Raw genomic sequence first — 14057 nt, 5'->3', positions numbered from 1 at the left:
ATAATATTGTAATTTAACAAGTCATCAAAATATAAATTATAGGCTAGCTTCTCAATATAATTCTGACTACATGGGCCTGTTTAGATTGGCCCATAAAAGTTCATTATTCAGTTAGGCCCATCGAAAATAAATTTTCTCTTCTTTCTTTCATTCAATTAGACAAGTCATATTAAAATCAAAATTATTACATTTGACTTTCTTTTTTTTTTTTCTTTCTTTCTAGAAACTGTGTGGTACAATACGGTATTTTTAGGCACATGGTTTAAGAATGAAGGAAAAAAAAAAAAAACAAAAAAAAAAAAAAACCATGAAACCATACGGTTCCATATGATACAATTTAAGCACAAAATATACATTTGATTTCTTTCTCGAAACTATGTATACAACAATACATTTTTCGGCACTGGATTATTCGAACTGAACATTCATTTTTTTTTTAATTTTAAAATACCCCTAAACTTAAATATATCACAAAACCATTTAAAAATATCAAATTACCCCATACCAAAAAGCCGACAAACCAAACAAAGTCATATCGATTATTAAGCTAATACTTAGAACAATATTACACATACAATATTTTTATACAACATTTTTCATACAATCTGATGTGACAAAAGATTAAATGAAAGTTTATTCTTAGTTAAAAATCAATCAACCATATTTTGTAACATCAAATTGTATAAAAAATATTACATGTGCATGCTATTATACAATTCTCTTTACAAAATTTTCTAGTACAACCGAACCATATATTTGTCCACTAAAAACAACCGTCTTATCTTATCTAGGTTTCATGAAAAGCCAGCAATCAAATTAAAATTAAATTCGAGGGTCGATTGGCACAACTAGAAGCTATAATCTACAAATGCCCTAACAGATTCTGCATAATCGGACACAAATATTTTGATATAACATTTTGAAGATATACAATGTACATAACCAGTGAGCCAATCCTATAAGTTGTAATAGCAAATCACTTTGTCCGTGTAATCGTTTTCCAAGTACATTGATGTTGCGAAGAGACTACTGGGACGAAACGTGAACTACTTTCATTGTCATCACCAGAACGCTTTGAACTTCAATCCAAGAGTTATAGGCATCAAAATCATAAATGCATTTTTTTTTTCTTGGTAGTGAAAACTTTCAATGGTGGAGAAAACACATAGTTACTAACACCAAGAATGAGTGAGAGGCCATAAAATCTCCTCGGGCTACTTGCTGAAAGTGGGGAAAACCAATTTCAAGACAAATAGATGCAGAACCCACGAAATGTCACCAACCTTAAAATTTTGAAGCCTAAAACTTAGATCGCCAACCAACCGTCTTTCAAGAGAAACCATAAGAGATTTATCAGTCATCCCAAGCGCTATCCGCAGCACCCTCCCTTTTGATGTTTGAAGTAGCAATCATGAACCTATATTTGTCTTCGATGTTAATTGATGTAGGTCCCATCATTGACTTGGACATGGTAATTCTTGCACCTTTGTAAGCAGCTGCTGCTTCTCTCTCCTTCCTTCTTGCAACCTGTAAGAAAAAAGGACCAATTTTCTCAAAACATGGAAGTAGTTTCAAATCACAACTATATTTCATTCAACCAATTTAGTAAAAAACAATAACTGGAAACAATTAGGAAAAATGGCTGCCAGAGTGAAGTGAAAAAAATGCCAAATGAAAAGTTATTCATCATAGTGAAAATCTGCTACCTTCCCAGTTGCAAATGCCACTGCATTTCCAGATTCAACATCGACTATTGCTTTCTTTATATGTGCCACAAGGAACTAGAATATAGTCACACCAAGAAATGTATAAGTGTCATATCTACACAAGAAAGCGAGCATAAGAAATGCTATTTCAGAAGAAAATGGTGGAACAGACAGTACCATATCACGATCAGTGTAAAACGAAGTTGCTTGGCCCATTGACCCAGCACGGCCTGTCCTTCCAATCCGGTGCACATAATCTTCCATGGTCTATAATTGAGGCAGCCATAACTGAAGCTTCAGATTTTCTACTTCACAAAAAGATTTAATAGCAACTGAAAGATGAGGCTAGCACTAATTTAGGGCATAATGTGCCGCAAGGCACTGGTTCTTGGCTTAATATCTGTGTCATATGATACTCATTATTTAACAGTTCAAGAAGATAACTACCAACGAAATTGTGAATTGCTAGAACTAAAATGACTTCAACTGTTCAAAATAACTTCTGAGTTATACATTGTGGTTATGAACTAGTTGCAGTCGAAAATACCTTCGGAAGATCTAGATTAACAACATGAGCGACTCCTGTAACATCCAAACCACGTGATGCAACATCTGTTGCAACCTGCAAACATAGGCATCAGTTAACAAACTACAGAACAGTCACATAGATCCAAAGAAACAGAGGATATAAATGGAGGAATACAAGGGAAAAGAAAAGAATATAATGTAGGTTCGATCATATGCCCTGAATAAGATTGGTATGACACCAATAAAAATCACAACTTTCAGAATTCTTCTCAATATATCACAGCACAGAAGTTTCAGTCCATAGAGGATACTTCTATGTTAATAAATACTACCCCAAACAAGTTCTTGCGAAAATAAAAAATGGTATTTAAGAAGGAAGACCTTGAAGATTATTAAAACACCAAAAGTATATTAGCACACCCACGGGAAGGTAAATGGTTCCACTGCAGTTTGTAGACCATTTAAACCTCAAAATCTGTTGTGGATAAGCCAAAAAGCAAATGGCATACTCTTCATGAAGAGTGGTACAAACACTAAATCTTCAGATGCCATAAATTTTATCTGACACCATTAGCTAGGGTGATGGATTTCAATTCTATAATAATCTCCATATCAAAATAGCTTTCATCTTTAAGTTTTACGTAGAATGTAATAGAACCATAGTTTTTCCGAGGACAGCAGAGGCACCCAAAATTTTCCAAACATACTACTTGGTAAAACGAAAAGAAAGAAACAAAAGAAAAATTTATATTACACAGGGGACCATCTCAGTTACATATTACGTTTTACTATCAATCCTTATGAACAGAATTTTAGTGCAAGCATCAGTGCTCCAAGGTAATATAAACACAAACCAAAATATTAGTGGAGCCATTTCTAAAATCACGTAGAGCAGACTCCCTTTCACTCTGATTACGGCCACCATGAAGAGCAACTGCATGTAAACCTTGAACAACCAAAGCTTCAGCCACCTCATCACACCTTGTCTACATCCAGAACAATGATCAAGAACTAGAATTTTTCAACAAAAAACTGCCAGAGATTTGAAAGAAAATATCATAAACAAGAAAAATAAAAATTCTAAGAAATCTCATCTTTTTCTTATAATTATTTTTCCCCTTTTTTCCCTGTTAACCCTAACACTAATCAGGAATTCTGGTAGTCATGCAGAACTAACTTTAGAAACTATCCACATCTAATTTTAAGCATAAGTCTTGAATGTGAACAGTTTCAAAATATTCATTAAAACACATTAAAATACAAGCTTAGAACCGAGTCCATAAATTCAACAGCATACATACAACGTTTGGGGTTGACATCCAAAAGGGCGCCTATTGAGGAAATAAAGCATATGACAATCTGGAACCCCATAAATGCAAGGGTATTGCTTAGTGTAAACAAATTGGTATGGAAAAAGGCACCAAAATCACTAATACATCAACATTTACAAACTATAGTAAATTCAAAGCTGGTCACAACAGCAAAGATTGTCTCAATAATAATGAACATAGACCTCAACTCACCTTCCTTTCAACAAACACAATAGTTAAAGGGAATGGATGACCAGATCTTTCAGCCTGAGAAGCCTCTTCTACAAGCAAAGCTAGAAGTCGATCAATCTACAATAAATTGAATGCCATCACAACATTATAATCAAGTCAACAACTCAACCAATAAAAAGACTGGATACATTAAAGTTTAGAGAAGAAAAATGTTTCTAAAACATGCTATCCAAGATGTCATGACCAATAACACGCATCGTTACATTGAACATATCCATTCCAAAAATCTCTCCAATAGCCGATGTAGCCAGGAGTTGGAAAAAAATTAATCTGATTAACCGAACATTTCTAAGATGTATGGTTCCTACCCTTAAGAAATATGATGGCGTCAATTTAACTTGCCATGCTAACAACCAAAACAAAGTGAGCCTAGATAAATACCTTCTCACTCTCAGAAACCTTCAGCAAGATCTGAATAACATTTGCTGTTGGACTACTCACTTTACCCACCTTAACTTGGACAGGATCGGCTAGATACTCCTGAAATTGGGTAAGAGAAAGGAATAAGAAATTTAGAGACATTATTTGTGAAGATGATACAAACAGGACAGAGACTATCTCTTTAAGAGTTTAATTGCTTTACAAAATTTATCAGACCAAAGAATAGCAGATTCATCAAGCAGTTGGTAGCAAAAATATTACTACACCAAACAAACTGATTATCTCATTCAAGGATGTTAAAGAAAAGCAATCAACCACTGTCACTTGCCACTGGATTATGCATCAGCATTATTTGAAATTCTAAAATCAAGTAACCAGGGAACTGAGAAATGAGTTTTAAGAGTATTATGACAACTAGTACTCCCCCTGTTAGCAGGATTGGACTTCTTAGGTCAGAAGTTATATGATCATCTTCATTTGAAGGCTTCCGAGTTCAAACATATTTCCCAGAAATATTGATAAACCTGACATGGGGAGTAGAACTAATTTACCAAACATTCACACACTCCACATGACAAGATTAAAGGTTCCAAAACTGAACTCAACTGACTCCTTTCAGATTTTTCTAATGTAAGAAAGCTGAAGTATGATCACCTGTTTTAAGTGATATGTTAATATGAAAGCAAAACTAGCATTCACTCCATATCTGACCTAAGTGTTATACAATGATACAAAAATACTGAATGAAATTAGATTTTTTATATTTATCAACACATATTGACAGAAATTTAAAGACTGGGAACCAATACAGATAAGTGATACTTGGCTACACAGTCTTTCCTGATCTTTTTCCAGACAAGGCGTACTTCCCTTTTTATATAGCTCGTATAAAGCTTGTAGGAAAAAACAGAAGATTAACAGGAGACTTAACCTGTGTTAATGCTTCTATCTCCACAGGCATGGTTGCACTAAACAGCAAAGTCTGATGCTTCTCTGGAAGATTGTGCATTACCTGTAACATTATCAAACATTGCAATGTGTCTACTTACAGAATGTAAATGAAGAATGGAATGGTGTCACGTTGCCAATATTAGTGGAAGCCTTATCATAATGTTATGGACAGGAAAATATCACCAGAATGGGGAAAGCGGGTTTGAGCAAGCAATACTTACAGTAAATCAGTTAAGCAGTTAATTTTAAATCGTGAAAGGAAATCAAAAAGCAGAAGAATATATCCACAAAGTCTAGTTCGATTCATATCTCACATAGATGATTCAAATTAATTATTCAGTTTGATGATATTTTTGGCTTTGTCTGACTGTTTTTTAAAGGCAGAAATGTTCATGTCCAGAGCTCACATTATTCTCTGAAGCCCAGACATAAATAAATATAAAAAAACAAAAAAAGGATAGCTTAACAGACAGCTTATGAACAATAGAGGAGAAAAGTGGACATAAAAATACAGATCCATATAGGATAAAAGGATTGGCCTAGCTAGCAACATACTTGTGCTCACATGAGCATACATGTTCATGAACAAATGTGCATACTTTTTTTTAGAAAAAAAATTAAAATTAATTAAAGTAAAGGCACCATATACCTCTCTTATCTGTGGTTCAAACCCCATATCAAGCATTCTATCAGCTTCATCCAGAACAACAAATGAAACTCTAGAAAGAGATGTGTTTCCTTGTTGTAAATGATCAATAAATCTTCCAGGAGTAGCAACAACTATACTGACACCTCCCCGTAGCTCAGACTTCTATCACAGCATTCCACCAACAAATGCAAATCAAATGAGATTAGGAGAAACAAAGAAAAACTATTTCAACATATAACAGGACAGTGCAGCCCTAATCATTATTCTTGGCTTATTACAGGAAAAGGATAGTCAATCAGGGATTAAACTTACCAAAAGCCAAATATAAACAGGAAGAAGAAACTTATTAGAAGAACTAAAAAAAGTGTAATCTACTCTATGTGCTCCTAGCCAGTGATGATGCCAAGGTTTTAATCCAGAGGATAGGACTATGAGTAATAATAAAATAAACTCCAAATATTAAATATCAATTTTGATATATATTGATTCACAGAAGTTCCATTTAAGATATTCAGAATTGTGGCACAAGATATAAGGCATGGAAACAATGAAATTGTAACGATATTCCTATGCATAATACAATAGGTTCATCGAAAAAATAAAATTTGAAATATACATGTAGTTAAAACTATAAACTGAACTGGTCGAAATTGTCTTCATGTGCAGGCTTCAATTTAGAAGCACCCTAGGGTTTTTCATTCAACAATCATGTATTACAAAAAGAAAAATGCAATTTGATTCAATATAATTGAGAGGCTGCAGTGATGTGATTAAAGAAGTATGATTTTAGTGTGAGTTATGGATATCAGGACTTTTTATTATGTCCTGTATCTATGGTTAGTTTTTGCTTTTGGGCTGTCTTCACCCATAGATGCATAGATATACTTTGGAAAGCTAGTTTAATTCTATGAAATACTTTCTTCAATTTATACAAGTTTTCTTGACATTCTCATGAAAAATAGGTATAATTCTCTAGAATCCAAATTCATAGGCACCTGATTACATATCAATTTAGTGTTAACTTATACTCCTAGCATCTGATGAAAGAATAATTATTTTTTTCAGTTGGCCAAGAACCAATCTAAAATATTTTATTACAATTATATGGGTGAATAACAGCGAATGCAATACCTATCGGTGAATAACGAGGATTATAGTATCTAAAAGTACTATATAACTGTCAGAATCCCACATTAAAAGAGAAAGGGGTGGGCATGTGGGTTATAAGGGTTTGGACACCCTCCCTTGACAAGCCGGTTTTCTAAGGAGAGTTCTACCCAAGTCCATGAAAGACCCATGACCCAACCCAATTATTGAGTTATTGGAGTGGATTCCTATCAATTAATATCAGAGCATGATCCTGTGCCTATGTGGCAACGCACGCATGGCAAGCTAACCCATGGCAGGTTGACCTTGGGCTCGGGTTGCTACTCCGAGAAAGGCCATGAAGGCCCGAGGGAAAGGGAATCTGCATATCACCCAAGGGGTAAAGAGGCCGACGGGGGTAAAGAGGCCGACATAGATGTCGGTTGTGGAAGCATGGTAGAATGTTAGGATTCCACATTAGAAGGGAAAAGGGTGGGCATGTGGGCTATAAGGGCTTGGGCACCCTCTCTTGGCAAGTTGGTTTTCCAAGAAGAGTTCTACCCAAGCCCATGAAAGACCGATGACCCAACCCAATTATTGAGTTATTGGAGTAGGTTCCTATCAACAACCGATGAATGATTAATCTATGTGATATATAGAGAGAAAAGTATAAAGTGTTGGCTAAAGGGGCAACATAACAAAGAGAAACAATGTGTTTTATGCTTTTCTAACTTTTTAAGAAATAGGAAAACTGCAGCACCACTATGATTGGTTCCTATAAAATTTTCAAGGGTACATCAAGGGGGGCACACCCTTAATAGCTCCACCTCTAGGTTGCGGACATTTTGAATCCAAGGCAAGAGGAGCTTGACTCCATTCAAGGGAGACTGTATCATGCAAAGTAATGGTATGGGAAAATAATTTTAAGAAATAAAAGAGGATTCGATGGTAAAGAAAAAGAAATGGAGTTTGAGGGTGTTATAAAATTCAGAAGAAATAATAAGGGAAGAGTGATGGCTGTGAGGAAGAGCTCAGGTAGGAAAATGGGAGGAAGATTGATGTTTCTTGGCAGATTCTGATTGGTTCTGCAAATCAATAAAAGATGATTGCCCTTTGATAGGAACCCACTCCAATAACTTAACAATTTGGGCTGGGCCATGGGTCTTTCATGGGCTTGGGTAGAACTCTCCTTGGAAAACCGACTTGCCAAGGGAGGGTGCCCAAGCCTTTACAACCCACATGCCCACCCTTTTCCCTTTCAATGTGGGATCCCAACATTCCACCACGCTTCTGCAACCGATGTCCACGTCGGCCTCTTTATCCCCGTCGGCCTCTTTACCCCTTGGGTGACTACGCGGATCCCCTTTTTCCCTCGGGCCTCCATGCCCTTTCTTGGGGTAGCAGCCCGGGCCCAAGGTCAGCCTGCCACGCGTGCGCTACCACATAGGCACAGGATCATGCTCTGATACCAATTGATAGGAACCCACTCCAATAACTTAACAATTTGGGCTGGGCCATGGGTCTTTCATGGGCTTGGGTAGAACTCTCCTTGGAAAACCGACTTGCCAAGGGAGGGTGCCCAAGCCTTTATAACCCACATGCCCACCCTTTTCCCTTTCAATGTGGGATCCCAACACCCTTTAAACAACAAAATAGTTTTTAGGCCATGTTATCAAACTATCAGAGATGGTAAATGAAAGGAAAAGACTACACTACCCCTTAGACTTAAGTTGAATTCTTTAATTCAGTGGGGACAAGTACCTAAGGGACATCCCTGTATGCTGCAAACCAACTTCAACAGCAATGATAAATGCCAAACGGACATCAATTCTTACTTCAACAGCAACGAGAAATGGATAAGACACACATTCATTCTCCATCACATTTGAAAAAATATAAAAATAAAAACATACAATTTAAAACAAAACCCCTCCCCACCCTGGTGTGAGCGAGATTTGATCTTAAGACCTCTTGTACAACCCAAGAGATCCAACCAGTCAAATTTAACCCATTTATAACATCAATAAAAGGAATAAATATCAGGACAGAATTACTCACCTGTTCAGCAATGTTTGTTCCACCCACCACAATTGCAGTTTTGAAGGACTCAAGAGATCGACTAAAAGCTTTAACCTATTCAATACAGAATTGGTAACATCTCAATATGAGAAAATAAAGAGTCATTAGGTAAAGAAAAAGGATATGCAAAGTAAATATCGTGAATCTTGTATATATATACATAAGACAAAATACAGAGTAATCATCAATTCTCAAACTGAGAACATATTGTTGTTAAAAATATTAGTAAGCAGAGATTCTTATATATTATGACAATCATTAAAAAAATTGAAACATCTGTTAAAAGGACACACCTCTGTTGTTCCTTTTAATTAAAATATATTGTTTTTTATTTTCTTAGCTTTTCTCTTTTGTTTTCTTAGATTGTTTGGTAACCTTACAAAAGGGTAAAAACCATCACATTCACCTTTCAAAACAAAAAGTAAAAAAGACGAGACACATCAGCTTGTTGTGTTTTTTGCATCTCTTCAAGAATGAGGCAGAAAGTACAAAAAAATTTCCTCTATAAAGAAGAGATGAAACGGGTTAGCTTGATCCTTAAATGAATATATGCCTTAGCATAGGTTTTTTATGCACAATTATCAAATCTCTCAGAGAAATTGAAGTTATCCATCTTCCGAGTACAATGGCAACCATTATATTATGAATCCACTCCATAGTTGGATTTCTAACATCATTTCTTCATCAAACAAAGTAGTTTCAAGCTCTTGTCATCCCTTTTTCCTGATTTTTTTCTAAACCTTGCTTCAATAACAGATAGTCTCTCTTCAGGTGACCTAGATTGCTAAATATCTGTGCTTCTAGTTCTTCAAGCCCCTGGTTTTTCTCCAATATTATATGTTCTTTGTGAGCTTGTTTGAGTCTATACTATAATCTCTTGGGTTTTCCAATTACAAAGAGGAAAAAAAAAAAAAAAAAAAAAAAAAGGGTGCTAAATGACACTAGAATTTGAACACCAGTAAGGAAAGAGCTCAAAACAGAATTATTGATTGAGGAGGATTGGTTTGTATAGATTTTACATAGAGGTCAAGCACAAGAATAACCGAGAAGGAAAAAGTAAATGTCTCGCTTAAAACAAATAAATAATCATAAAGTTTCCTAGGTAGAAATTGCAATGCTTTATTTTTAAAAACAAAATTATTATAATACTTAAATAGATCTTAGCCCTACGACAGATCTAACCAGCTCATGTAACAGGTCAGCATGATGATTAAGATATGATGATCAGGAAAGAATATGTGCATATATTGGAAAAGGCACATGGTAGTATCCGGTTGAAAACAAATTCGCACACTGATGAAAACATATGGAACCTTCAACTAAAATGAGAAGAAAAGAAGCATATAATTGATGGCTTAAAAATCTCCTTGAGACCGAACTACATAGGTGCACTAAACCAAACCCATTTTATATAATGAACAGATGCTTTGTGTTTTAATTGGGTCAGAAAGCATACTGAAAAAGCAAACATAGTCGACATAGTAAAATTCACCCCCATGCACCTGGCCATCTAAGGTGGCAAGCTACATGCTCAAGCAACAATAACACCTATAGCCAGACACGAGGATGTAGACAAGAAACAGTGTTTGATTGTCTAATCAACAACCAATGCCCCCGCTCGCAAACAATTAAGACAATCCTTTAGAAGGGAAAAATTCAACCGTTGTTAATTACAACTCTATATCCCTCTTGGATTCAAGTGTTCTTTTAAAATCTACTACAATTGATAAACACTTACATAAAGTATCTAATATCTAGTTCTTTGATAATGCCATCAAAAGTAGAATTCACCATGTAAATGTTGATTCACAAAATTATTATATACAAGAAATACTTGAAGATAGAACTCCCTTAGGAGTAAGAGGTTCTTGATGAGCCTACATACTTCCTTGAAACCCAAGTACAAAGAACCAATAAACAAAACCCATTTTATAAAGAGAAGAGGATATTGTGCCCAAGTTGAGGCAAACAACACAATCCCAAAAGAGTGCACATGGTAAATCCAAATATAGCCAGTGTGCACATGGCCACTTAGGTGTCGAGCCACATGCCAATACGAGGATGAAACCTAAAGCTTGATATTAGGATACATACAAGAGTATTGTACTGTGAAGGAGACAAAGTTCCAATGCTAGGGTAGCACAAACATAACTAAAGAGCACACAACATAGCATTGGAACAACCTAACGTGTGTCACTAGGAATTGAGGCATAAATAAATGAAAACCATGCAGAAAGAGGTAAGCTTTCACACAATCCTCACTCTACACCTAAAGGAGAAGACTGGTAAAAGACACTGTCCATTATCCTTAAATTGACTTAACCATCAGGTGGCCTAAATCAAGAGAACCCACAATGCTCATACACTGTGTGTTCCTTGAATCAGTAAACAAAATATGTTCACATAATCAGAAAACCAACTTCTAGAACAGGCTCTTTCAGAAAGCAGAGCACACACGACCAAAGGCAAAAAACACTTTGAAACTATTATTCATCAAGTTTTCCTTATATAATTACAGAGATCAAAACCAGCTGCAAGAAACCTCAACTGCTAAGAAGCTTTTTCAGGAGACTGTTAGAACTAAATAAAGGTAGAACACCTCCTCCATAGAAGTCAGCACTATATGGTGAGATCATTCATAAATATGAGCAGTTATTTCCAAAATCAATACACAAGCTTTTATAACAACATCACGGAACTATATAGCTAAAAATCTCACCTCTTTTTCAATTTGTTGGGCAAGTTCTCTAGTAGGAGCCAATACCAATGCCAATGGTCCATCACCACGCCTAACTGGTGTTTGAGCCAAGCAGTGCTGCACATTGACATTGAAATACAAAAATCAAATTAAAAATGACTACCATCTGCAGGATACATACAAATTATCATCACAGGATGACAAAGAAAATACAACATCCTTTGTTTTAATATAAACCAACTCTTGACCTGTATCATAGGGATGGTGAATGCAGCAGTTTTACCACTACCAGTTTCAGCACAACCCAACAGATCCCTTCCACTAAGAGCTACCGGCATCGCCTGAGCCTGAATAGAAGTTGGCCTTGTATATTCATGAAACTCAATATCCTTCATGATACTAGGGTGCAAACACTGGAAAAATGACAAATATATTTATATACACGTCAAATTTAACATTGCCCATTACATCAAAGAAGGAGAAAAAATTTCCCAATATACTCAAAGCTCACCATGTCTGTAAAAGATTCAATTGGTGGAGGAGCAGGAAGAGAGCGTGAACCAACGTTAACATCAACATGAAGCCGCGAACATACCTCTTCAATCTGTACAAAATTACACATTCAAATAAAAAATTCACACATTAAATGCAAATTTGTTTTTCATTTCTCCTTTTATTTTACGGAGAAACTAAATTCAAACTTTTTCAAATTAAAAATAAATTCAAACTTATTTTAAATTTTCCGTTTTATTTCACTGAAAAACAAAAAACCAATAAAAAGAAGAAAAAAAAAAAACGCATCTATTCAATTTTATTTTAAACTATCTTTCTATTCACTGAATGAGCCACTAAACAACAGAAAAGCATCAAATTACTGGTACTCACTTGTTGAGGTTGCAAGCGGAGGATGCGGTCAGAGGGTTTCCAGGTAGCGAAAACAGGTTCAGGGAGGGTTTGAGCTGCGGCGGTCCGACGAAAGGCATTAGAGAAGGAGGCGACAGAATTTGAATTTGAAGAAAATGAGAGCTTGGAGTGGTCAGTGTTTAGGGTTACAACAGAGGAGTTGGTGGGAGATGCTTTGCTCATTGAGTCTGAAGTGGAGTTCCTGAGGTGTGGTGGCAAATACGACATCGTCTTGTTCTTTAGAGTTGGAGGTTTTGAGCAGAGAGGATTGATTGGTACCTGGTAGCGACAATGTCATAAACTGTATTTTACTCTTTTTAAGTGTGAGTGACGCTGTTTCAATTTTATAATTCTTTGAAAAGAATCAAATAAAACAACGCGGACTTGGTTATGTTTTGGTCTGTATAGGTGTATACTGTATAGGCATCATCCAAGGATTGATGAAAAAGTAAAAGGGTGAATAACAATTTCCCACCCAATGCTTTGCATAATTACTTTTCCAACCCATAAACTATGAGAAAAACAATTTCCCACCCATCGTTGTATGGGCAAAAACAGTTGGCTCCACGTTGCGACCCAACCAAGGTAGGTGGTACATCAAAACTCATCTTGTAAGAAATCCACTCTACGAGATGCCTCATTCTATAGGTTGGTCCGTTCTAAAAGCCGACCACTCTACGAGCTGGTCCACTCCATGAGCTAGGCTATTCCACGAGTCAAGCCACTCTATGACCTAGGTCGCTCTATGAATTGGGCTGACCTACAATCTGGGCAGCTCTTCGAAGTCGAGTCTCTCTACATGTTGGATCATCCCATGCTCCGACCCATCAGTAACATGACCCATCTTCAACTCCACGATCAGGTCTCATGTCCCGTTGACTAAGTCTCAACTAACTCTGGGTCTTCTGCCACGTGGTACAATACTCAGGGGGATTACAACGTCCTCATCAAGTCAAGAGACGACGCTCACTTCCCAATGGGACTCCGAGTCTCATGGGAGCTCTAACCACCCCAATCGCCTATAAGACTAAGGTCAACCTTCTTAGAGGGGGACTTATAACATACTTTTGACTTCGGTTTTACATTGCTCAATTTATTCTCACACTCTCATTCTCGCACCCTTGCTCTGCCATCATTTTGCACCGCAGAACCAAGTTTTGACCATTGTACGACGATTGTTGTGCCACCGATCCACATTAACGATGACTTCTATCAACTCTCTTCCATTCTTTACCTTATTTAACACCTTGTCACTTGTGCTGACTTAAGTGTCAAAGGGCCTACTATTAGTATAAGTATCCTAAAGTTAATCAATTATTGTAATATTGACTCTACGTAAATCATGTTTATATCAATAAAATACATTTTTCTCTATATCATGTAATTCATTCTATATGTCATGTAATTCATTCTATATGTCGTGTAATTCATTCTATATGTCTTGATATGTGTCCTTAGGATGGTAGAACCATCACAAGGGTATCAAGTGTTTCAAATCTCGATAGTGAGAACCC

The 14057-nt window shown here is 36.2% G+C and overlaps 1 protein-coding gene across 4 annotated transcripts; it reads right to left on the bottom strand.

The window, feature by feature from the left end:
- Positions 1–891: 891 nt before the first annotated feature.
- LOC116118265 (ATP-dependent RNA helicase DBP2-like) lies at positions 892–12873 on the bottom strand. Of its 4 annotated transcripts, none has more exons than XM_031404246.1 (14): positions 12526–12873; positions 12152–12244; positions 11889–12053; positions 11662–11757; positions 8922–8996; positions 5778–5936; positions 5109–5189; positions 4178–4276; positions 3758–3853; positions 3089–3220; positions 2254–2328; positions 1884–1973; positions 1707–1781; positions 892–1527 (listed from the first exon to the last, which is right to left on the bottom strand). In XM_031404246.1, exons 1-14 carry the CDS (start codon positions 12769–12771, stop codon positions 1354–1356), a joined length of 1656 nt encoding a protein of 551 aa, XP_031260106.1. In that variant the 5' UTR covers positions 12772–12873; the 3' UTR covers positions 892–1353. The 4 variants fall into 4 exon arrangements, with proteins under 4 accessions (XP_031260106.1, XP_031260098.1, XP_031260109.1 ...); XM_031404238.1 differs by having other exon boundaries at positions 5778–5939; positions 12526–12771; XM_031404249.1 differs by lacking the exon at positions 3089–3220 and having other exon boundaries at positions 5778–5939.
- Between the last annotated feature and the right edge of the window lie 1184 nt (positions 12874–14057).

The sequence above is a fragment of the Pistacia vera genome, unplaced genomic scaffold, assembly GCF_008641045.1.
Source record: "Pistacia vera cultivar Batoury unplaced genomic scaffold, PisVer_v2 Contig124, whole genome shotgun sequence".
Taxonomy (NCBI): domain Eukaryota; kingdom Viridiplantae; phylum Streptophyta; class Magnoliopsida; order Sapindales; family Anacardiaceae; genus Pistacia; species Pistacia vera.
Note: the sequence above shows the minus strand (reverse complement) of the source record. Positions and strands in the feature narration are given on the sequence as shown.

Coding starts and splice junctions, on each gene's coding strand:
- LOC116118265 (XM_031404238.1), bottom strand. CDS start 12,771: ATGTCGTATTTGCCACCACACCTCAGGAACTCCACTTCAGACTCAATG. Junction 12,054..12,151: donor TTGAATCTTTTACAGACATG/GTGAGCTTTGAG, acceptor TCATTTTTCCAG/TGTTTGCACCCTAGTATCAT. Junction 5,940..8,921: donor GAACAAACATTGCTGAACAG/GTGAGTAATTCT, acceptor ATGCTGTGATAG/AAGTCTGAGCTACGGGGAGG.